Raw genomic sequence first — 25,772 nt, forward strand, 5'->3', positions numbered from 1 at the left:
CAACAATGATTTTAGTTGTTATTATTTTAAATACAGGGGTACTTACAGTGGTTGAAATTATCACAAGCCCGCAAGCCCTGCACGGGTAAAATGCTTTCCTGGCTTGCTCAAATTCTGGGTTCTATACAGCAGGGCTTGTTCAAAAATGCAATGCCAAGCAGTCGTATATGAATTCGGGCTTGTTCATCAAAAAAACTAATTTCGATGACTGTGCTCAAGTTCAGGATTCAAGTGCTAAAGAACAGAGCTTTTTAATTCGGACTATAGTTTAGTTGCTCAGACAAACACTTGCTTCAAAAACAGTACGAACTACCTTGAAATGAATACAAATGACTTTAGAAAACAATTTCAAAAGATGTCTTAGCCCCTACAATTTTGATAAATGGCTAATTAATGCTATGTCGGAAGGAAACATTTTGCTCGAATGATGACTTTAATCAAAGTGAACTTCTTTTTCTTTTCCTTTCACCATTGTAAATGAACCAAAGGGCAGTCCATGCCGCTTAAAGAGCACCGTCTCTGTTATATTACCAGAGTTTTATTAGGTGAGTAGTTTCCTCAAACACTTGGACAAGCCTGTTTCCAAAATAATGTTTTGACAGTGCTACATCAAGCGGCAGTTTTGTGAAAACTTGTGGAAGTGTTTTAAAAAACCTAAACTCTCAATCAAACTCTTATAGAATGACCGAATGCAGGGCTATAGACTACGCCATGTTTTATTTGATATTGTGAATTAATAGGAAAGTTATCTTTGTAAAAATATTGCCTTTCGATGTAGCGTTTATGATATCGTTTATCGCCTTTACACACTGAATAATACCGTATTACTATGAAATTCCAATTGAGCTCCATAAACCTCTAAGTGTGACCTTGACCTACAAGGTGTGTGTCTGAATATTGTACATGACAGAATGCAGTTGTACAATTCTGTTAAGTTTGATTGAAATCTTATTAAGAGTTTGAGTAATGGCTGACCCACGATGGTAACAGACAAACAGACGGACTGATGAACAGACAAGGAGACTACTATATGACTCCATTCAAACATATTTTAGTCACCTGTTTTACTATCAGTTCATTGGTAACCTATTATTCTGAGCTTTTTATGCCCCCAAAGGAAGAGATATAGTAATCACACTGTCTGTCCATCCATGTTTCAGGGGCGGTATTCATAAAACTTTTTAAGTCATTTCCTAACTCTAGTAACTTTTAAGCCATATCAATAAAATATAACAAATTTCCAAATACATTATTTTCAATGACTTTATTGAAAAAAAAATTAATGTTAAAAACACTCAAATATTTCTTTTAATTTGATATGAACATTTTAAGAAATTGACATTATTTAGGAAATGACTTGAGATGCTTCATGAATACCGGCCCCAGGATTCTTTACTGATTTTCAGCAGGTATTCACCACATGAAGAAATAAATTATTTTCAACATTTATTCTCCCATAAAAGATATACATTCACATTCTATCACATATAACAATATTAAGACAAATATGTAACAAGATTTAAGACAAATTTTTAAGACAAACATAGATGCAGATAAACAAAAGTATTTTTTAAAATATCATCACCTTGGTGCAAGAACTAAGAAGACAATCAGTTTCAAAGGCACATATAGACATCTTGCAACAAGGTGATGATATACCGTAATTATTCTATTAACCGCCCATCCTCTAATAATTTCCACCCCCCAGTTTTCGGCCTGAATATGACCATTTTTTTTTCCGCAAAATTATGCAAAAACATTGCCTCCTTTAAATTTTTGAAAAAATCATACCTTTCAAACAACAAGTTTTCTGATTACCTGCTTATATAATTATGATTTTACTTCACTTTTTCTGTCTTTACCTCCAAATATTGTAATAAGGACTGATTTTCATCTCGGTTGAGAGCAATTGTCTCTAATTAACACATATCCCCCACTTTGTACTCGGGTATGATTCTTATAAGTGCCTGGGCAATTAATAGAATAATTACAGTAATGTATAATATAAATTTATGTAATTATGTTTTTGACAGATGAATAATGAAATTGAACTTTGTCAAATAGCTCATTGTAGGTCGATCTTACACTTATTTATTTATGTTTAGGTAGAGTTTATAATAATGGATGTTTTACGGTACTTTTTTCGATACACGGCATCATGACATTCGTGATGAATATTTCATTTTGGTAAATAAATTAAAATTTCAGACAAAGCCTTTTTGAGACATATTGATATACCATAAAACAAAATTAGCATGCATGCATCCGAAATAATGATATCATTATTATGATGTATTTTTATATACTATTTTGACTCTGAAAGAGGTATTAAGTTGTTTAAAGCATGTATACAAGGCCACCTTACAAATGATAATATACATATTGAAAAAACAAAGTCCTAGGCTGATATTCAACATTCGTCTTAATTGGATCTGAGAACGATGTAGCTAATCCGATTATTGGTGGTGATGGGGTTAGTAGTTTATACTCCGGGTCATGGCGTGAGCACATTGAAGGGTCCCAGAGTGACAGTTCAACCACCGCACACCTATCCTGGGCAGAACCAGTACTAGGTGCCTTCCCTTCTGCAAGGAACTGACTACTTCTGCACATGCCAGGGGCAGTGGTACAGTGCGAATGGTCGTAGAAAGCATTTCATAACCAATCACAACAGAAGTGACCTGGTCCGCCCGGGAATTGAACCCGGGTTGTCCGATTCACAGTCCAACACTCTACCGATTGAGCTAACCGGGCGGACTCCGATTATTGGTAATTAATAACTGACCTATAGAGTGAATGAAGTCAATGCTGTATGACCATATGATTAACTTAAGTTGAATATTAAATACCATCCATGGCCATTCTCAACATGTTTTTTTTTTTTAAATTTAAGTGACACTCTTATTCAAAATAAATACATACACATATATATATAAAAAACATTTTGAGTGATAAACCTTTAATTGCTTACTAAATAATGCATTTATGGAAAATATTGTTTACTGATAAAAAGGGTGTAACCATTTATTTAATAGCTGGAAATGATACAATATTAATTGGTTGGTGAGTGCTAAAAGATATACTGTGATTTACTATCGTCTCATAAGGTAGAATACTGTGTTTTCTGCACCTTTCTTTTGCAAATTAAACTCGATATCCTTCATCAGAACCATTGTTTGTGACTTTTTTACTCATCCTTTTTGGTATATTTAAACAATGGTATTAATTATGGTAAATCTTGTTAATGAGTAAGAGTGCATCTTTAAAGTATTGATCAAAATGTTCATGTTTTCATGCAATTATGATCGCAGAAGGGAATGTAAGCAATTTCCATAAATCATTTCTCTTGCATTCATAAAGACAGCATGAGCAAATGAAAAAAAAAATCAATATTATAATTTTTGTACTTAAATTTATTGTAATATATATGGCATAATTATTCACATCTCTGAAAAAAAAGAGTAAAAATTGACTTCAACCATTTTCTTATTATTAGCAGGGGTTCTAAGGTTCAGGTTGAGTTCTAAAAGCAGAATTGAGAGCTTTTATCATTAGACTATTTTACAGCTGTAAAAAATGTTGTTTTTTCTCTCAGACATTTGCATCAAAAACAGTCGAAAATACCATAAAATGAATATAAATGACTTTGCAAACAATTACAAAAGGGGTCGAAATCTCTTTACCATAACTTAGACATGAATCTTTCATTATCAAACAGAACTCAAGCTATTTTTTTTCAGGATTGACAATTTTCACATATTAGAACATCTTTATAAAAGAATTGTTGTCAACCATTATGTTAGTATAAACAAATAGCTGTTTTTTAATAAATAAATAAAAAAAAAATTTTTTTTATGTCATATACCTTTTGTTAAAGCTGCACTCTCAAAGATATACCATTTTTTACAACATTTTTATTTTTTTTTCTTGGAAAGAGCGAATTTTTGAGTAAATATTTGCAAACCAATCATATAAAATTGCTGACAAAATATCAGATCGTAGATTTCCATATTTCCATTTGAAAATTGATGTTTTATAGCTTAAACCGTTACTAACAGGGTTTAAGAAAAACGCATAAAACATCATTTATAAACCTGATTATAAAAATATGTGATCTAAATTTTTGTCAGCAGTCTTATATAACTGGTTTCCATAGGTTTTCGCAAAAATTGGCTTGTTCCAAGACAAAAAATAAAAAAGTTGTCAAAACGGTCTATCTGTGAGAGTGCAGCTTTAAAAACAGTGGGTTAATCCTGTTTGAAGACAATTCTCATGTAAACAAGGATCTCATAAACCCATGTTTTCCATACAATATGAATGCCAAGTATTCGAAACATAATAGACTAGTTCAAAGTAGATATTAGAGTTTAAAGGTACATGTGTATATTCTGGTAGATTTGCTAATGCCTGTACAATGTACATTTTCAAATACAATTAAATATATTGCTGATGAAACCTTCTGAGACAGTTTAAAAATCAAGTAATTTCATTGAAAAAGTGTATTTAAGTGTGAATTGATTTAAATGTAACCTCATTATGTTATTTTTTTATATAAACACCTATTTCCTACTTCAATCCGACACATTTTATTTTTAGCATAAATGTACATAGTTTAATATATACAGTTAAATCTAGTATAATATATACAGTCAAATCTTGCTATGTCAAAGTCATTGAAGCCTCAGGAAATACTTTGAAATAATGACCATTTGAAATAACCAAAATATATAAAGTGAAAAATTAACCGAAGAAAAGTCGAAAAAACTTTGACATAACCAGCACTTCAAGATAAAAGAGTTTGACACATTGAGTTTCGACTGTATATGTAACTGTTACACAATCAGAAAAATCTGAATATAATAGAAAAAACACACTATCAAAACAGAATATGAACCTAAATTTTGTACACAATCATGTTTAAATTCAAAGGCACATTATTCATGTATAATTTATAAGTAAATAACATTTGCACCAAAAGCATTCAGCAGAGATGAATTTTATATGTTGCTTATTTTTTAAAAATGTATGATAATGATGTATTATACTATGGCACTTTTATAAAGACATTTTATGTGATTGATGAATATTTATTAATGGTTTTAAAAAATACAAAAATAGATATACATGTATATACACTTTATGGTACTGAAGAATTAATTTTTTAAATGTGTTAAAAATTTTTTTTTATATATTTTAAAGGAACATGTTCGTATTCTAAAGAGTTGGATATTCAAAAATAATTTCATGTGAAATGTAAACAAAAATCTTGTCACAATGATAAAAAAAATCTGTTAAGTTTAAAGCTGCACTCTCACAGATTGAACGTTTTGACAACTTTTTTATTTTTTGTCTTGGAACGAGCCATTTTTTGCAAAAATCATGTAAACCAGTTATATAAGACTGCTGACAAAAAATTGAATCGCAGATTTTTATACTTAAGATTTTTTTTTTTAATGTTTTATGCAATTTTCTTAATCCGTTATTAACAGTTTAAACCATAAAACATTAATTTTAAAACGGAAATATGAAAATCTACAATCTGATTTTTTTGTCCGCAATCTTATATCATTAGTTTACAGATATCTACCCAAAAAAATTGCCCTTTCCAAGACAAACAATAAAAAAGTCGTAAAAAGGTAAATCTGTGAGAGTGCAGCTTTAAATAAGAGCTTATCCGTTAACAATAACTTGAAAATGTTACAGAAAATGCTCTTTTTTTGCAAAAAAATACTATAGAAAACTCAATGACTCTATACTTGGATTTACAAAGTTCAAAAAGGTTTAAAGATGTAACAAAATAAATAATTGTGAGCTAGTCCCTTTTAATTGAAACGAGAGGGAATGATTTTAGGATAGCTTGAATAATGCTGAATGGAAAATATACAAAACATATACAAAATAATGACAACTAATCAATTGAAATGATACTATGTACAAAAAAGTAAATATAACAGTTTGATAAAAACATTTGATAAAATCATAAACAAATAGCACTTATATACTTTTTTTTATCTTTTTTTTTTTCATTAATAAAAGATTTCTGAATAAAAGTATATAAAAATACTTTCAAATGAAAACATTGCAATAGAATATTAACTTTTACACACTATATGGGAAAAACATGTTTTCATTCAATATTTGTTATGCATAATTAAAAATATTATAACAAATGACTCATAATAGTAAAGATACTTGATACCTTTTGAATCATTTAATGTAAAACAGGTACCACATGTAAATATCTTATATACAATATACAAGTTTATTTACGAAAATTTATCTAAAGCAAAATTGATGTTGAGAATTATGTTGAAAGTAATGCCGCGCTTAACACCGGACAACTGAAAATAATACCCAGATACGTGTATGAGACAGAATTACAGACTCTATGGATTCTAACCTGAGGGTGTATATGGGCAGAACTCTTAGTTATTGCTTAAAACTAAAGTTTGAAAAGAAAAGTAACTGTTCATCTTTTTCTTGTAAAAACAGTTTTAATAATACATATTTGCGAAATATGAAAAATTACAAGAGTGTTGACACGGTAAAATATTCTTTAAAGAAATATCATTTGTAAAACTTTGGTCCCATATTGTAAAATGGTAATAAAAATTAATACAAAAATATGCAATAAAAAATACATATTTACACTTTACAGTTAAAACCTACCGCATATAAAAGTTATGTAAAATAATGATAATTGTATAGTTAAAGACCATTCTAATGCATTATCACAAATAATATGATATTGCTTCATAAACAACTACAGTCAAACCCCTATGGCTTGATCTTCGAAGGACCGCCATTCATACTTTGAGCCAAGCAGGGATCACTTCGTTCAATTTAACGAAATCGGTCCTTAACATTCAGTTCGAGCCGAACAGGTATTTGAGCCAAGTGAGTTCGAGCCAATGGGGTTCAACTGTATAACAGGTTGCATTAAAATGTTGCACGCATTACTTTAACATAACATGTAAGTTAAAAGTGAACATATTAATAAAAGGGCTTTATACTTTGCTCGTCAACCTTTTAATAAGAGCGCTGCAGAGCAGACTGTTTTTACAGTCAAACAAGGGGCATAACTCAACAATTATTAAAGCAAGATTTATGGGCCTTTCAGTACATGGGCATACTGTCTCATGTCTTATGTTTGTTTTCAATATCTTAAACAGTTTACAAGCAATGGCCAAGTTTAAAGCTTCTGTTAGACAACACCACCAATGATGAAAACAAAAACAGGGGAGCTAAAATTACTCTTAATACTAAAATAGAAAAGAGAACGATTTCTCTCCAACATAGATGCACATTTATGTTCTAAATTACTGCAAAGCCAACAATTAACTTTTGGCACATACCCACCAATTACATTTCAACCCTCTGACAAATACCCAAATAATTCAAGTTATGTTGATAAATTGTAAATGCCATACTATTTGATAAGACACTTATAACATTTATAGAGGTGTGGCTGCCCTTGATAATGACCCAATTTGTTTAACGAAAAACTATATTAATCAAAGTCCCGGTGCAATTGATTGTCCAGGGTTATCGTGTCACTAATATATCTCACCATTGGCTTAATATTTGTATCTGGGTAGTTTGACATTATGACAATTAAACACAATTTTCAGGGATTACAATTCTGCACATACCCATTAAATTCATCTGTACTTGTTTTCATTATCGGTTTCTTTGCTTGAAAACTGTTTTCAGAAACATACCCGCCCCGAAAATTCTGAGATGGTTCAGACTCAGGGCTATTACATGATTCTTCTGTACTACTCACTCCTGAATCTGACTTCAGGCTATCACTAGCACCAGAAGATTGCCTTGACCTTTGACCTGGTTTATTTGTATTATAATCTTCACCTTGACCCTGATTTGCCTGGGCTTGATTATATGCTTGTTTTTTAATATAATCTTCAGTGTGAACCAGATCAGCTGGAGCTTTTACATATGGTGGGGTTTGAATATAATCTTGACCTTGATTTTGACCCTGATTAGCTGGAGTTTGGACATAGCTATTTGGTGGGTTTAAATTATAATCTTGACCTTGATCTTGACCTAGATTGGCCTGAGTATCAACATATGGTAGGTTTTGAATATAATCTTGACCTTGATCAGCCGGAGCTTGAACATATGCTTGATTTGATTGACCTTGGCCTACATTAGATTGGGCTTGAATGTAGTCTTGCCCCAAATTGAATCCTGTAACCACTTGATCATTATCTTGACTTTGACCTAAATCATCAAGTTCAATAGGTTCAACAATATCTTCAATCAGACCTTGACCTTGTGGTGTTTGGTCTGCAAGGAAAATATAGTCAGCTACCTTTTCTTGACCAGATGACCCTTGCAAAGGTTGAGAAAAAGAGTCACTGTTTTCTTTATTAATAGATAGCCCTGAGTTTGAAGAATTACTGGCATCAAAATTGGTTGGAACAGGGATATTGCTGATGGGTATGTTTTCTTGTAAGAGGATATTAGCATGAATTTGTTCAATCTTTTCATCGGAAGCATCTAAAGATGAGCTTTGCAGTGAAACAAGGTGGCTTGAAGATAATGAGTCCTGTTCTGTTTGAGATACTTTGGGATTTTCAGTAGTTGGAACATAGTCATTGTTACAAATCGGAGCTTTTTGGTCAATGGCCAATCTAAGCTTGCTTGTGTTTTTGCTTTGAAGTGATCTCATTGAACTCTGAGACCCTTCCTCAGATATTGTAGCCTTTTTATAGTTATCAAGGCTATCGTCCGAGCAAAAAGATATACGCTGGTTCCCTATAGCACTCAGATTTCTGAAAGACTTCTCAGTAAATCCTGAGTCCTTCGGTGGATCCACATTTCCATTATCTACCTCCTTTCTCAGTGTCTCATCACCAACTCTTGCTCTACCAGTTTTGTCAGCGCCGTCATCGCTATCACTCAGACATTTTGGTAAGGTGTTATCAACATAACCAGAATTAGCAATGCCATCCACTTTAACGGTAGCCTTTGAGTAGTCCAGTGCAATCGGAGCTTCAGTTATCTTTTGATTGCGTATCTTATCCTGTACACCATCTTTCTTCTCATAAGGCATGTGCAATTTCTTTTCATTGGGAAACACATTTGGTGACACATTATGTAACTGTACCCGATTAACAATTAAGTCATTGACAACTGGAGGTGTGGAGGAACCACTTCCAGGTCTTCTAGCCCGACTGTAATCTATGGGAAGACTGTTATTCCCATCTGGAGACATTGGAACTCCGCTGTCCTTGCTCTCTTGCCTCTCAAGTCTCTTTCCAAGCTGTAACATAAGATACAAGATCAACAAAATGGCACTCTGTATTTTCTTCTATATAGTTACTATGGCAACATCTACTAAAATTTGAAAATTAGCATGAAGTGTAAATTCAATTTTTCAATTTTTTACACTTGATATTTGCTTGTTATAGGTCATAAAAAATCTCATAAATATATTTCTTGCATACAGTATATTTTCAAGTTTGAATATTAGATTTAAGAAAGACCTAAAAACCCAAGTATCTAGATATATTGAGTAATGGTTATTGTGAATAACTAACTATACCAAGGCCAAAAAATATAGTTGTGTACAAGCAAAAATGAACGCAGATTTGAACGTACAGAAAACAAGAGCTGTCACAGAGACAGCGCACTCGACAATTCCGCCGCTTTTTAGTGTAAGGACTAAAAAGTTTTGGCGAAACATGCATGGATCACGGTAAAATTAGATTAGATTTAAATGCAATACATGATGTATTTGCTGAGATATAAACATAAATGTCATTATGTGGTTACATTTTTAAGTTCAATTATAAAGGGCCATTATTTGCAAAATACAGCTATCTAACTTGCTTAATTATGTAGGTTGGATGGTTGAGTACCATTGTATAAAGTCTCAATGCAATACAACAAGTAGTTGCTGAGATATTAACCTATGTGTGCTTACACACAAAACCTTAACCAGAATTTCTAAGTCAAATAATAAAGGGCAATTTTTTGCATTAAATGCAAACTAGAGTTATCTAACTTGGTTAATTTAGTAGGTTGGATGGTTGAGTACCATTGTATAAAGTCTCAATGCAATACCTCAAGTAGTTGCTGAGATATTAACCTATGTGTGCTTACACACAAAACCTTAACCAGAATTTCTAAGTCAAATAATAAAGGGCAATTATTTGCATTAAATGCAAACTAGAGTTATCTAACTTGGTTAATTTAGTAGGTTGGTTGGTTGAGTACCATTGTATAAAGTCTCAATGCAATACAACAAGTAGTTGCTGAGATATTAACCTATGTGTGCTTACACACAAAACCTTAACCAGAATTTCTAAGTCAAATAATAAAGAGCAATTTTTTGCATTAAATGCAAACTAGAGTTATTTAACTTGGTTAATTAAGAAGGTTGGATGGTTGAGTACCATTGCATAAAGTCTCAATGCAATACAACAAGTAGTTGCTGAGATATTAACCTATGTGTACTTGCACGCAAAACCTTAACCAAGGTGTGACTCCAACGCCGACACTTGGGTGAGTAGTATAGCTCTCCTCATCTTCGAATAGTCAAGCTAACAATACATGTTGCTATTTTAATGAAGCAAATATTTCAAGGACGGTATACATACAACCATCACAACAAACAACAATAACAGACCTCTTCATTGAAGGAATTTTTCATGTCTGAAGGAACGAGATAGCCGTCATTGTCCATTCCGTTGTCCTATTTTCGAAGTAAGAAGAAAAACAGATGTTAGTATTTTCATAATTATCTTTCATATGGCTAAATTTATTATTTATTTAGCGTTTCAAATATTAGAGAAATTATTAGGAAAATAAATTCTTTACAATTAAGTTATAGTAAAAACATGAATAAATGCTATTAATTTAAATATAAAACTACTGGGATGTATGTATGTATGTATGCCAAAACATTTTTTTAAGCTATATTTAAATTCAAATTCTTTACTTGATATGGCAAAAATAAATTAATTGCTTCATTTAAAAAAAAAATTTGAAATAGGGGCAAGGGGTTTACATTTTTTTTTTTTTTTTTTAGACAACTGTTTCATTGTGTATATGACTGTGTTCATTCTCTTTCTTATTGCATAAGGGACCATATACAAGTGTTTCTACACAGACCAAGAACCCCATCCTTACAATTCTCCTTTTTTACATGTGAATGTTTACATCGACACAGGCTAGTATGAATAAAGACCGTTCCTGGAGAGTACACAACCGCTAGGCAAATACAGACCCCAATTCAACACTTTTATTTGAATCAATAAAATTTAAGGGGTGGCAGAAAAACGAGGGGGCGGGCGGGCGGGCGGGATGAAAATCTAGCAGTTAATTGAGAGTGGCCTAAAGGCCACTGGCCCAAATCAATAATATATATATTCTATTTATAACTTTAAAAAGAAACAAAACCATTCTGTCAATAAACATTTTACGAGAAAAGTGCTGTATGATTTAGGTAAAAAAGGGGGCATTATTAAAAAAAATAATAAATATTATAGCCAGATTTTGGTCCTTGTTGTACATTGCATATTGACCCTGGCAACATGTGTACCAAGTTTCATCTTAATTACTTAAATGGTTTTTGAGTAATGGCAAAGTTAAAGTTTTCTGCACAAAATTGATGACTTCAACACCAAAGCTATGACAATTAATTAATACCTAGATTTAAAAAAAAAAAAAAAAAAAAAAACCTTGGAGGATAAAAAAATGATATTACAGCTACTTATTCCTTCAGCTTTATTTTTAATACCCAGGGGGCCATTTCAATATAGGATTTTAGTCTTCAATTATCTTAAATTCATATAGAATCACAAATGGCAGGACATTGTTGATTTTATATATCCTCAACTTCATGTACATTTGTAATATTGGCTGAAGTTCAGTTATAACTCAAAAATGTAACAAAGAAATGAAACTATTACACTAGGATAATTTCCATTCACGACTAAAATGGAAGATCTAAAATTAAGATGTTTCTTGAAACGGTCCCTAGTAAATTGCCATTTAGTAATTTAAAATTTGGGCTATAATTTGAATTTGAATGAAATCACTTCCAGAGATTGTTAAGAGAATTTTCAAAAGAAGGGATAGGAAAAATAAAAATGAGTGGATACATAAATAAAAAAGAAAAAGAACTCTTGTTAATTAAAGTTAAAAGCAAACTAATAACACTAGAATTAGGACTATCAAAAAGTAAAGAGTAAAATCTGTTAAAAAAATCAACTAATATGATTGCCAGTACATTGAAACTCATTGGCTGATAAGCCCGTGTGACTGTTATGCTCTACTTCATGGAGTACCCAGGAATATTTAGATACAAATATCACTGAATCATGAAAAAATATCAGGCAGTTTCATTGGTGCTGAACTGGAACTTCTCCACAATCTTAGCCAATGAAATTGTGTCAAGCCTCCTTTGCTATGTTTAGTAACAAAACCCACTGTATTACATCATGGTTAATCTTTAAAGTTGAAGAGTATTTGATTGTAACATATGCAGTTTCATTGGAAGAAGAGTTTTCTCCCATACCTAATTATTAATATTCATGAAATTGAGATTTGTCGTTTAATTTTTCTACGGTACTTATGAAGTGTAAATAGAATATAGTACCAGGAACTTGTTAAGATGACAGAAAGAATAAAGTATAAAAATGCCTAGAAAATACCATACCAGTGCATGATTCTCGTCTGGGATTACATTTGAGGAATCTGAAAAGTTTGTGTAGTGATCGCATGTTATATCATTTTGCGGTGAGACGGCAATATCTGTGATCTCTTTCTTACTCTTCAAGAATTCTTTGCGTCGGTGGTTACAGTGTCTGCAAGAAAAATAAACCCCATATTACTAAATATGCAAGATATAAGGTTCTCGTTGTTTTTAGATAAAAATTTAAACAGGACAGTTATCAGTTTTTTTAAAGATTAAATATACATGATAGAAAAGCATATGATTTTGCCATATTTGATAGGAAACAGATCAGATGGAACTAACACATCAGGGGCCGTATTAATAAAGCATCTTAGTGGAAGTTTTCAACTTAGTGAAAAAATACCCTTTTTTAAGTTGAATTTAAAGAAAAATAACAATGGTTTTACAACAAAAACATGAAAACGGCAAGAAAAAGGACATAATAATAAATGTATGGGAATACTTTTGATGAAAAACAGAGAGAATTTAAAATATTCATTGTTAAAATTCACTAAAGTTTTCACTAAGTTAAAAATGTTCACTAAGAAGCTTAATGATTACGGCCCTTGTAAAAGATTTTCGTAGAAACAAGATATTAGTACAACAATGTCATAACTACTAATTCAGTAATGCACCAGTCATTTGTAACCACAGCTCCCCCAGGTCCAGAGGTAGCCGGGGAAATGGGCTGTGTTTTTATCTTCCAGGTGGCCCCCCAGTCCCTGGTGAATGTGGTGGTTTTGTATTCTCGCCAAAAATAGCGGGGTGGCAATAGGCCTTATCTAGGGTACCTTGGTTGCGAGGGCATTTGGCAGGGATTTTACCAGCAGTTCGTCCCTGCAGGAGACCATGGTTACAATTGACTGGTGCATAATTCCAAGTTAAATTTCTTTTTAGCAAATTTTCAACTGACATCATAACACCGAAATCAGTAAAATTTTATCATGTCATAGTAACTGCTTCAAAACTTGAGATATTGGAATTATATAATTTCAAAAGAATGGTGAAGTCACTATTTGTACTGTGTTGTTTAGGATATCTTTCAATGACTAGAGTGCATTTAGAAGAAATAGCTGTGCAATTTATCTGCATAAAAGTTATAGCACGGTAAAGCTAGCCCTCTTTTTACCGTTCAGATACAGTGGTCAAATAATGTATAGACCAAAAAAAAAAAAAAAACACTCTCCAACCTAATTAAAGGATGGTTTACTAATTTTTGTCTAAATATATGATTGACTAACTGTACAGGATATCTTTTAAAAAAAAAATGGCGTGCAATAATAGTTTATGTAAGAACCAATACTAGTTTTACATGTATCATATAAATGTATATTGTTTTAATATCGCCATGTCCGATTTCTTTAATTCTTAAATTTCAAAATTCACAAGGCAATTATTTATTAGTGGATGACAAACATCAGTAAAATTATATGTTTCGCTAGGTTTATTACTCGCGTCTGGATTGAATCGCTAAAAATCGCAAATGTAAACCTTGTGACATTTAAGCAATCCACATATCACAAACAAACAATGATATGCGACCACTCACCTGGCAACAAATACAAATCCGGCAATGGCAAAGGCCAGAAAAAATACACAGCCAAAGACAATCCCAGTAATTTCACCTGGTTTCAAAGCTGAAAATAAAAATAATCAGTTCATATTTAAAATTAGTTATGACAGAAGACTAAATAATTTAATAAATCAAATGTTAAAATGACTGATTTTCACAACAAGATTTAACAAATTTAGGTATTAAAGTTTAAGTATAAAGAAATATTTAAAAAGGTGGACACTATGGATCTGTTACAACCATACCTTTATTTACAGCCTTGGCAAATGCTGGCTCACTGTCTGGGGTGTATTTTCCGTCTCTTGTCTTTCCCTGAACAACAAAACGATATACTTCATCCTCCTTCAGGTCTGTCAACATGTAGCTAAAATCACTCTCAGGAACCTCCACTCTGTCTACTGGACCTGGAATGTGTGAGAATCATGTCTAATTGTCAGTCAGATCAATAATATTTATCAAAGAAAATAATTATGCATGTACATAATAACATCACTGTGATATTAGCCTCAGTCGAAAAAAATAATCATTAACCAATCATACAATAGACATTAACCAGTCTCGCAACAGGCATTAACCAGTCTCACAACAGGCATAAACCAGTCTCACAACGGGCATATTCCAGTCTCACAACGGGCATTAACCAGTCTCACAACAGGCATTGACCAGTCTCACAACAGGCATCAACCAGTCTCACAACAGGCATTCACCAGTCTCACAACAGGCATAAACCAGTCTTACAACAGGCATTGACCAGTCTCACAACGGGCATTCACCAGTCTCACAACAGGCATTAACCAGTCTCACAACAGGCATTAACCAGTCTCACAACAGGCATTGACCAGTCTCACAACGGGCATTGACCAGTCTCACAACAGGCATTAACCAGTCTCAAAACAGGCATAAACCAGTCTCACAACAAGCATTAACCAGTCTCACAACGGGCATTCACCAGTCTCACAACAGGCATCAACCAGTCTCACAACAGGCATTAACCAGTCTCACAACAGGCATTCACCAGTCTCACAACAGGCATCAACCAGTCTCACAACAGGGTATTAACCAGTCTCACAACAGGCATTAACCAGTCTCAAAACAGGCATCAACCAGTCTCACAACAGGCATTCACCAGTCTCACAACAGGCATTCACCAGACTCACAACAGGCATTAACCAGTCTTTCAACAGGCATTCACCAGTCTCAAAACAGGCATCAACAGGCATCAACCAGTCTCACAACAGGAATTCACCAGTCTCACAACAGGCATTCACCAGACTCACAACAGGCACTCACCAGTCTCACAACAGGCATTCACCATTCTCACAACAGGCATTCACCAGTCTCAAAACAGGCATTAACCAGTCTCACAATAGGCATTAACCAGTCTCACAACAGGCATTCACCATTCTCACAACAGGCATTCACCATTCTCACAACAGGGTATTAACCAGTCTCACAACAGGCATTAACCAGTCTCACAACAGGCATTAACCAGTCTCACAACAGGCATTCACTAGTCTCAATACAGGCATTCACCAGTCTCACAACGGGCATTCACCAGTCTCACAACAGGCATTAACCAGTCTCACAACAGGCATTCACCATTCTCACAACAGGGTATTAACCAGTCTCACAACAGGCATTCACCAGTCTCACAACAGGCATTCACCAGTCTCACAACAGGCATCAACCAGTCTCACAACAGGCATTCACCAGTCTCACAACAGGCATTAACCAGTCTCACAACAGGCATTAACCAGTCTCACAACAGGCATTTAACAGTCTCACAACAGGCATTCACTAGTCTCAAAACAGGCATTCACCAGTCTCACAACGGGCATTCACCAGTCTCACAACAGGCATTAACCAGTCTCACAACAGGCATTAACCAGTCTCACAACAGGCATTAACCAGTCTCACAACAGGCATTAACCAGTCTCACAACAGGCATTCACCAGTCTCACAACAGGCATTAACCAGTCTCACAACAGGCATTAAACAGTCTCACAACAGGCATTCACTAGTCTCAAAACAGGCATTCACCAGTCTCACAACAGGCATTCACCAGTCTCACAACAGGCATTAACCAGTCTCACAACAGGCATTAACCAGTCTCACAACAGGCATTAACCAGTCTTACAACAGGCATTAAACAGTCTCACAACAGGCATTAACCAGTCTCACAACAGGCATTAACCAGTCTCACAACAGGCATTAACCAGTCTTACAACGGGCATTAAACAGTCTCACAACAGGCATTAACCAGTCTCACAACAGGCATTAACCAGTCTCACAACAGGCATTAACCAGTCTCACAACAGGCATTAAACAGTCTCACAACAGGCATTCACTAGTCTCAAAACAGGCATTCACCAGTCTTACAACAGGCATTAACCAGTCTCACAACAGGCATTCACCATTCTCACAACAGGGTATTAACCAGTCTCACAACAGGCATTAACCAGTCTCACAACAGGCATTAACCAGTCTCACAACAGGCATTAACCAGTCTTACAACAGGCATTAACCAGTCTCACAACAGGCATTAAACAGTCTCACAACGGGCATTCACTAGTCTCAAAACAGGCATTCACCAGTCTCACAACGGGCATTCACCAGTCTCACAACAGGCATTCACCAGTCTCACAACGGGCATTCACCAGTCTCACAACAGGCATTAACCAGTCTCACAACAGGCATTCACCAGTCTCACAACAAGCATTAACCAGTCTCACAACAGGCATTGACCAGTCTCACAACAGGCAGTAACCAGTCTCACAACGGGCATTAAACAGTCTCACAACAGGCAGTAACCAGTCTCACAACGGGCATTAAACAGTCTCACAACAGGCATAAACCAGTCTTACAACAGGCATTGACCAGTCTCACAACAAGCATTAACCAGTCTCACAACAGGCATTAACCAGTCTCACAACAGGCATTGACCAGTCTCACAACAGGCAGTAACCAGTCTCACAACAGGCATTGACCAGTCTCACAACGGGCATTAAACAGTCTCACAACAAGCATTAACCAGTCTCACAACAGGCATTGACCAGTCTCACAACAGGCAGTAACCAGTCTCACAACGGGCATTAACCAGTCTCACAACAGGCATTAACCAGTCTCACAACAGGCATTAACCAGTCTCACAACAGGCATTAAACAGTCTCACAACAGGCATTCACCAGTCTCACAACAGGCATTCACCAGTCTCACAACAGGCATTTACCAGTCTCACAACAGGCATTAACCAGTCTTACAACAGGCATTAACCAGTCTCACAACAGGCATTAACCAGTCTCACAACAGGCATTAACCAGTCTCACAACAGGCATTCACCAGTCTCACAACAGGCATTAACCAGTCTCACAACAGGCATTAACCAGTCTCACAACAGGCATTGACCAGTCTCACAACAGACATTAACCAGTCTTACAACAGGCATTAGCCAGTCTCACAACAGGCATTAACCAGTCTTACAACAGGCATTAACCAGTCTCACAACAGGCATTCACCAGTCTCACAACAGGCATTAACCAGTCTCACAACAGGCATTCACCAGTCTTACAACAGGCATTCACCAGTCTCACAACGGGCATTCACCAGTCTCACAACAGGCATTTACCAGTCTCACAACAGGCATTAAACAGTCTCACAACAGGCATTAACCAGTCTCACAACAGGCATTAACCAGTCTCACAACAGGCATTTACCAGTCTCACAACAGGCATTCACCAGTCTTACAACAGGCATTAACCAGTCTCACAACAGGCATTAACAAGTCTCACAACAGGCAGTAACCAGTCTCACAACAGGCATTAAACAGTCTCACAACAGGGCATGAACCAGTCTCACAACAGGCATTCACCAGTCTCACAACAGGCATTCACCAGTCTCACAACGGGCATTGACCAGTCTCACAACAGGCATTAACCAGTCTCACAACAGGCATTCACCAGTCTCACAACAAGCATTAACCAGTCTCACAACAGGCATTGACCAGTCTCACAACAGGCATTAACCAGTCTCACAACAGGCATTAAACAGTCTCACAACAGGCATTGACCAGTCTCACAACAGGCATTCACCAGTCTCACAACAGGCATTTACCAGTCTCACAACAGGCATTAACCAGTCTTACAACAGGCATTAACCAGTCTCACAACAGGCATTCACCAGTCTCACAACAGGCATTAACCAGTCTTACAACAGGCATTAACCAGTCTCACAACAGGCATTGACCAGTCTCACAACAGACATTAACCAGTCTTACAACAGGCATTAGCCAGTCTCACAACAGGCATTAACCAGTCTTACAACAGGCATTAACCAGTCTCACAACAGGCATTCACCAGTCTCACAACAGGCATTAACCAGTCTCACAACAGGCATTCACCAGTCTTACAACAGGCATTCACCAGTCTCACAACGGGCATTCACCAGTCTCACAACAGGCATTAACCAGTCTCACAACAGGCATTAAACAGTCTCACAACAGGCATTTACCAGTCTCACAACAGGCATTCACCAGTCTTACAACAGGCATTAACCAGTCTCACAACAGGCATTAACAAGTCTCACAACAGGCAGTAACCAGTCTCACAACAGGCATTAAACAGTCTCACAACAGGGCATGAACCAGTCTCACAACAGGCATTCACCAGTCTCACAACAGGCATTAACCAGTCTCACAGCAGGCATTCACCAGTCTCACAACGGGCATTCACCAGTTTCACAACAGGCATTAACCAGTCTCACAACAGGCATTAAACAGTCTCACAACAGGCAGTAACCAGTCTCACAACAGGCATTAACCAGTCTCACAACAGGCATTTACCAGTCTTACAACAGGCATTAACCAGTCTCACAACAGGCATTAACCAGTCTTACAACAGGCATAAACCAGTCTTACAACGGGCATTAACCAGTCTCACAACGGGCATTAACCAGTCTCACAACAGGCATTTACCAGTCTCACAACGGGCATTCACCAGTTTCACAACAGGCATTTACCAGTCTCACAACGGGCATCAACCAGTCTCACAACATACATTAACCAGTCTCACAACGGGCATCAACCAGTCTCACAACGGGCATTCACCAGTCTTACAACGGGCATTAACCAGTCTCACAACAGGCATTAACCAGTCTCACAACAGGCATTAACCAGTGTCACAACAGGGTATTAACCAGTCTCACAACAGGCATTAACCAGTCTCACAACGGGCATCAACCAGTCTCACAACATACATTAACCAGTCTCACAACGGGCATCAACCAGTCTCACAACGGGCATTCACCAGTCTTACAACGGGCATTAACCAGTCTCACAACAGGCATTAACCAGTCTCACAACAGGCATTAACCAGTCTCACAACAGGGTATTAACCAGTCTCACAACAGGCATTAACCAGTCTCACAACGGGCATTAACCAGTCTCACAACAGGCATTAACCAGTCTCACAACAGGCATCAACCAGTCTCACAACAGACATTAACCAGTCTCACAACAGGCACCAACCAGTCTCACAACAGGCATTAACCAGTCTCACAACAGGCATTCACCAGTCTCACAACAGGCATTCACCAGTCTCACAACAGGCATTAACCAGTCTCACAACAGGCATTAACCAGTCTCACAACAGGCATTAACCAGTCTCACAACAGGCATTCACCATTCTCACAACAGGGTATTAACCAGTCTCACAACAGGCATTCACCAGTCTCACAACAGGCATTCACCAGTCTCACAACAGGCATCAACCAGTCTCACAACAGGCATTCACCAGTCTCACAACAGGCATTAACCAGTCTCACAACAGGCATTAACCAGTCTCACAACAGGCATCAACCAGTCTCGCAACAGGCATTCACCAGTCTCACAACAGGCATTAACCAGTCTCGCAACAGGCATTCACCAGTCAACCAGTCTCACAACAGGCATTCACCAGTCTCACAACAGGCATTAACCAGTCTCACAACAGGCATTCACCAGTCTCACAACAGGCATTAACCAGTCTCACAACAGGCATTCACCAGTCTCACAACAGGCATTAACCAGTCTCACAACAGGCATTCACCAGTCTCACAACAGGCATTAACCAGTCTCGCAACAGGCATTTACCAGTCTCGCAACAGGCATTCACCAGTCTCACAACAGGCATCAACCAGTCTCACAACAGGCATTAACCAGTCTCGCAACAGGCATCAACCAGTCTCACAACAGGCATTAACCAGTCTCACAACAGGCATTAACCAGTCTCACAACAGGCATTAACCAGTCTCACAACAGGCATCAACCAGTCTCGCAACAGGCATTCACCAGTCTCACAACAGGCATTAACCAGTCTCGCAACAGGCATTAACCAGTCTCGCAACAGGCATCAACCAGTCTCACAACAGGCATTAACCAGTCTCACAACAGGCATTAACCAGTCTCACAACAGGCATTAACCAGTCTTACAACGGTAATTAACCAATATAAAAATCAGGCATTTAAAATTCCTACAACAGGCATTAAACAGCCAAAAAAACAGGCATTTAGCAATTATCACTATTATTATCATTATTATTATTATTATTATTTTTATTATTATTATTATTATTATTGTTATTATCATTATTATTATTATCATTGATATTATCCCTTAGACTTTTTATAGCTTACTCTTGCAATCATTGATGCCCTCCCTTGGCACTATACAATACTGCACCACGTAAGTAGCGATAAACGGCTGCCAAGACTGGCAAGTGAGCTTGTCCCATATAACATTGATGGTGTTGTCTTCTGACCCGGGGCTTGCTTTCACGCTATTCGGCGACACAGTTGGATCTGTAAAGATTTAAATGTATGCATGTATAAAATTTTGAAACAAGGAGAGGAGCGCTAAAAATTAATGTGTTTGCTATCATCCATTAAAAGTGATTTTTCAAGTTTATCTGTCAATTCCGTATTAAATGCCAGCCATGTGAGATCCTCTTTTTATGGAACAAGTTAAGAAAAGTTATAAAACGAGTCTTTTGTCGGTAAAAATGAATTTTTTCAACAATTTTCAGTAAACAGTTTGAGGCTCGATAAGTAGGGACAACTTCATGTTCTGTTTCAAAAGTTTAAATGAAACAAGAAAATACATAATGGTTATTTTTTTCTGAAACAAAGATTGCAATAATAACACACTAGCGGATCCTGGGGGACCCCTAAAATCATCCAAGTTTACTTTTTATTTTAATATATAGGAAAAAGAGTAATAAAATAGCCAAAAATGTACCCTCTCGGACAAAAAAATTGTTAAAAATGTTTGCACCAACACTGCCAATTTCAAAAACAAAATAAAATATTCATAAATTAAAAGAGAAATATACCCTTAATACTTTATTTACCAAGAGAACAATTTTTCTCCACTTTTTTTTCAGTTACTGCCAAGGTCAAAGTGCTGTATGCAACAATGTTGCTAATGCTATGACAATAACTCACTAGTTTTTATTATGGCACTGTCCATGTTTGACTAAAAAACTGTTAGCAAATTTCAAAGAAAGCATTTTAACTAATTAAATAATACATACCAATATTTTTTGGGTAGATACAGCTTTCTAGGGCCAGTGAGCTTGTATCACCAGACTCTGTTACCATGGAAACGGCGTACATTTTATTTCCTGGATCAGCTAGCTCCAGTGAGGTTGTCTTTGTTTGTGACCGAACACAGTGTAAGACTGACATTCGCTGGAAAATTAAACAGTTATAGTACAATTTTAATTATGTTAGGCGAAGGCTACGGATAAGAATCATTATAGGCACAAATATGCTTTAAATTCCCAAATTACGATATAAAATTAGATAGCGGTTGACATCAGAACAAATATAATGGGTTACAGTGACTATGTTAAATTGACTACCATTTTGGAAACAACTGATATGACTAAATCAAAGATGGCCGCTAAACGAGTGTAGAATCAACTCCAACACAGTGATTTCCCTGACTTACAATCTGAAAGAGAGTACTTTTAAAGAAGAAGATTTAAAATCCACTTACCTTGCAGCTCCCACGATCTTTTTCACACCAGCAAATCATGTAATGAGCCGCACTCTTTGTCATTTCCTCCACGTCAACTCCAAGTATCTCAATATCTACTGTCACATTTGTTCCTGTATCTGATGAGTTGCTTGTGATAGACTCTACCATGAAATGAGGTCGCTCAACAGCTGGGATGAAAAAAATAACCATTATATATATCTTTGTTGATCTTTTTTTTCCTCCAAAATGGCTTATATATTTCTAGGTAATGTGCAAAACATTTAAAACAAAAATAATGATAATAAACATCTTGCTAAGCATTAAAAATAGGAATCCCTGAAAACATTAAATACTTTTTATTTTAAACATAATTTTGATATCATATTTTGTTTAATAAACATCATTATTTATGCATACAGTATGGAACATTTTTTCTAATAAAATGCAATTTAATGGCATATAATAAATATAAAAAAAAATCTTGTTTCAGTGCAACATTGCAATATTTTTCACCTAGTGAACACAAAAAGTGAGTTGGTTTTCACTCAGTGAAAAATACTACAATCTCTCACAGAAACAAACAATTATTCTTTTTTCTTTTCTTTTTTTGTCATAGATAAAAAAACAGCAAAATCTGTATACAAACTGAAATAAAGAAGGCTTAAAATAGCTGGTTCACAGACCTTTACGAAAAAAATTGCTCATTTTAAGACGACAAATAAAAAATGTTGTCAGAACGGTCCATCTATGAAAGTGCAGCTTTAAGATAATAATAAGACAAAGTTAAGCTACTAAACATACTTGAGTGACGAAGCACAACGAAGGAATGATTGTGCGGGGAACCTCCAATTCTTGTATAGGCCTCTACAGTTACTCTGTACGACATATCACACAAAACGTTGGGTAAATTCACTGAAAAGAAATTCGATGCGATACCGTCTTCGTTCAGAATTTCAGCTTTCTTTTCGGGCCATAGAGTTACATTGTAGTATATAATCTCCCCGTTTTTGTCTATTTCTGGTACGGGCTGAAAGAATTGAAAATATATATATATAATATTACACCTTACATAAATGTGTTCTTTATATAAACATATAAAGTCGATCGTTCCATATATCATTGTATTTTAATCAAAAACCAAGTTTTATGACGTCAGCGGTCCATATCATATTTGTGGCCGGTCTGTTGAGTACGACTTGCGATTTTCACAACGGCGAACAATTGTCGCAATTGAACATTAATTGCTTTGTTCAATAAAATACATTAATAGCGCTTTCAAAATATTGAATAGTAATTTGAAAGGTTTAGTATAATATAAGGAATATAACACACACCTTAGGACCATATGGCATTATAAGGACCGGCCAGTCAGCCTCCGAAGGTGAAGGGACCTCGGCTTATGCCTTGGTCTATATACACCTTTGTTGGCTGACTGGCCGGTCCCTATAATGTCATACGGCCCTCAGTGGTGTGTTATATTTCTTAAATATATTATTATATTGTGTAAATATATATATTATATTATTTTTATACATACATGTTATTTTTATTATATATATATATATATATATATATATATATATTTATATATATATATATATATAAATATATATATATACATTATATAATATTTTAAATTTATGTTATTCCATGAGAAGCAAAAAATTAATTTTAGATTGGATGTAAATAAATTAGCCAATTATTAACGGTAACAAACAAATCACAATCAATATTTGAGTTAATCAAAACAACAAAAAAACTGTGTTTTATTATTAAGAAAAAGGTTCAAATTAATTATTTATTAAGGGCTGTTTCAAAAAAGGACATAAAGCTGCACTCTCACAGATATAACATTTTTACAACTTTTTTATTTTTTTTTGCATAAATATCTGCAAACCAATGATATCAGATTGCTGACAAAAGCTGAGATTGTAGATTTTCATATTTCCGTTCGAAAATTAATGTTTTATGGCTTAAACCATTACTAACTATTGAAGAAAAATATTTAAAACATCCATTTTTGAACTTAATATAAAAATCTGCGATCTAATTTTCTGTCAGCAGTCTTATATAACTGGTTTCCATGGATTTTGCAAAAACTGGCTCGTTCCAAGACAATAAATAAGAAAGTTGTCAAAATGTTCAATCTGTGAGAGTGCAGCTTTAAGTTGTTACTTCAATTATCTTAAATCTGTATAAATGTCACAAATGGAATTTTTTATCTTCCTCAACTTTGTGTTTATTTTAATACTTGCTAAACTTTCAGTTTCACTTTACCCTCAAACAAATTCTGACACTCAAATTGTTTCAATTTATGATTGAAATCGACCAAGATCTTGATTGAAACGACCCCCAGGAATGAGCTATTTATAGATAAATGCATCATTGTACCTTCCAAAAAACTCTGACATTCCTGTGTTCACCCTTTTCACATTCCAGCAGATCCCAAGTGTACCCAATGACCTCAGGGCTGGCAGAGGGACCTGAAAAAGAAAATAAATCAATATTATCTCAAAAGTTTCTGGGTTTTTATTACTCCAGCTGCAAGCACTTGAGCGTTCAACAACCAAATCCTATGGATCAATATGTACTTTCATACTCTCCAAGCCCCAATGTGTCAAAACATCTTAAGCTTAACTAGCTTAAGTAGCTTATTTCAATTAGCCAAAATAATACTTGATGAATTTGATTTTTATAATTGATAAATTGTTTATTGTCAATTTCGGCCAATGAGGGGTCACTTGACATAGTACTCTACCTATGTCTCCTAAGATACACTTACGAAGTATAATGGCCGATTTCTTAAACATAATTAACTTAAACAAAGTTCTGAACAAGCTTGAGAGGCATATTTCTTTGATTATTTTTCTTATTTTTGCTTAATTTCATCAAATAAAATTTAGTTTATCATAATTGTAAGACATATATTTTACGTTGTTACTATATAAGTCTAAGAAACCTTCAAACAAGTAAGTATAACACGATTTAGAAAATGATAAAAATAGTGAGCTTAACTCAACACTGTTATAAGGGCACTAAGAAGTTTCCAGAAGTCATCCCCATGACTCTCGCTGCACAATTTTACAGAGGTTTTTATTCTTTATTTTAAAAGCTTCAGTGTAATAATTTTTAAACTTTGAAATATCTATAATCAACAAAATATAATAAATCATGATATTCTTATCCTAATTTGTTTGACATATAATTATGCTTTAACCATCCATCTTTACAGGATGATCGTCCTGTTCAACAAATAAAAATTCTTCTAACAGGATTTACAACGAATAAAATAGGAAAATTATTGTAACTACCAGTATCAGGTTTTTATTGCAATTTAAAAGTGATTTATAACAATTTTGCATTATAACGACACACAAAATTGCTGTTATTGATGGCATGCACTATTGATTTAACCAAGATTGCAATTTAACTCCACTGTGAAAAGTGTAAGCATTTAAGTAAACAAAATTGAAAGTCGTTT

General features: G+C 35.1%; 1 protein-coding gene across 5 annotated transcripts in view; it reads right to left on the reverse strand.

The window, feature by feature from the left end:
- Nucleotides 1–1,439: 1,439 nt before the first annotated feature.
- LOC128213624 (uncharacterized) overlaps nt 1,440–25,772 on the reverse strand; it is a 76,394-nt gene continuing 52,061 nt past the window's right edge. For all 5 annotated transcript variants that reach the window (XM_052919588.1, XM_052919589.1, XM_052919590.1 and 2 more), the window contains 10 exons: nt 24,683–24,774; nt 23,093–23,318; nt 22,310–22,479; nt 21,843–21,999; nt 20,947–21,111; nt 14,525–14,683; nt 14,256–14,343; nt 12,689–12,836; nt 10,655–10,720; nt 1,440–9,286 (listed from right to left, as the gene is read on the reverse strand). In XM_052919588.1, the coding sequence (XP_052775548.1) occupies nt 7,628–9,286; nt 10,655–10,720; nt 12,689–12,836; nt 14,256–14,343; nt 14,525–14,683; nt 20,947–21,111; nt 21,843–21,999; nt 22,310–22,479; nt 23,093–23,318; nt 24,683–24,774 (2,930 nt within the window). In that variant the 3' untranslated portion in view covers nt 1,440–7,627. The remainder of the gene's footprint in view (nt 9,287–10,654; nt 10,721–12,688; nt 12,837–14,255; nt 14,344–14,524; nt 14,684–20,946; nt 21,112–21,842; nt 22,000–22,309; nt 22,480–23,092; nt 23,319–24,682; nt 24,775–25,772) is intronic.

The sequence above is a fragment of the Mya arenaria genome, chromosome 13, assembly GCF_026914265.1.
Source record: "Mya arenaria isolate MELC-2E11 chromosome 13, ASM2691426v1".
Classification (NCBI taxonomy): Eukaryota; Metazoa; Mollusca; class Bivalvia; order Myida; family Myidae; genus Mya; species Mya arenaria.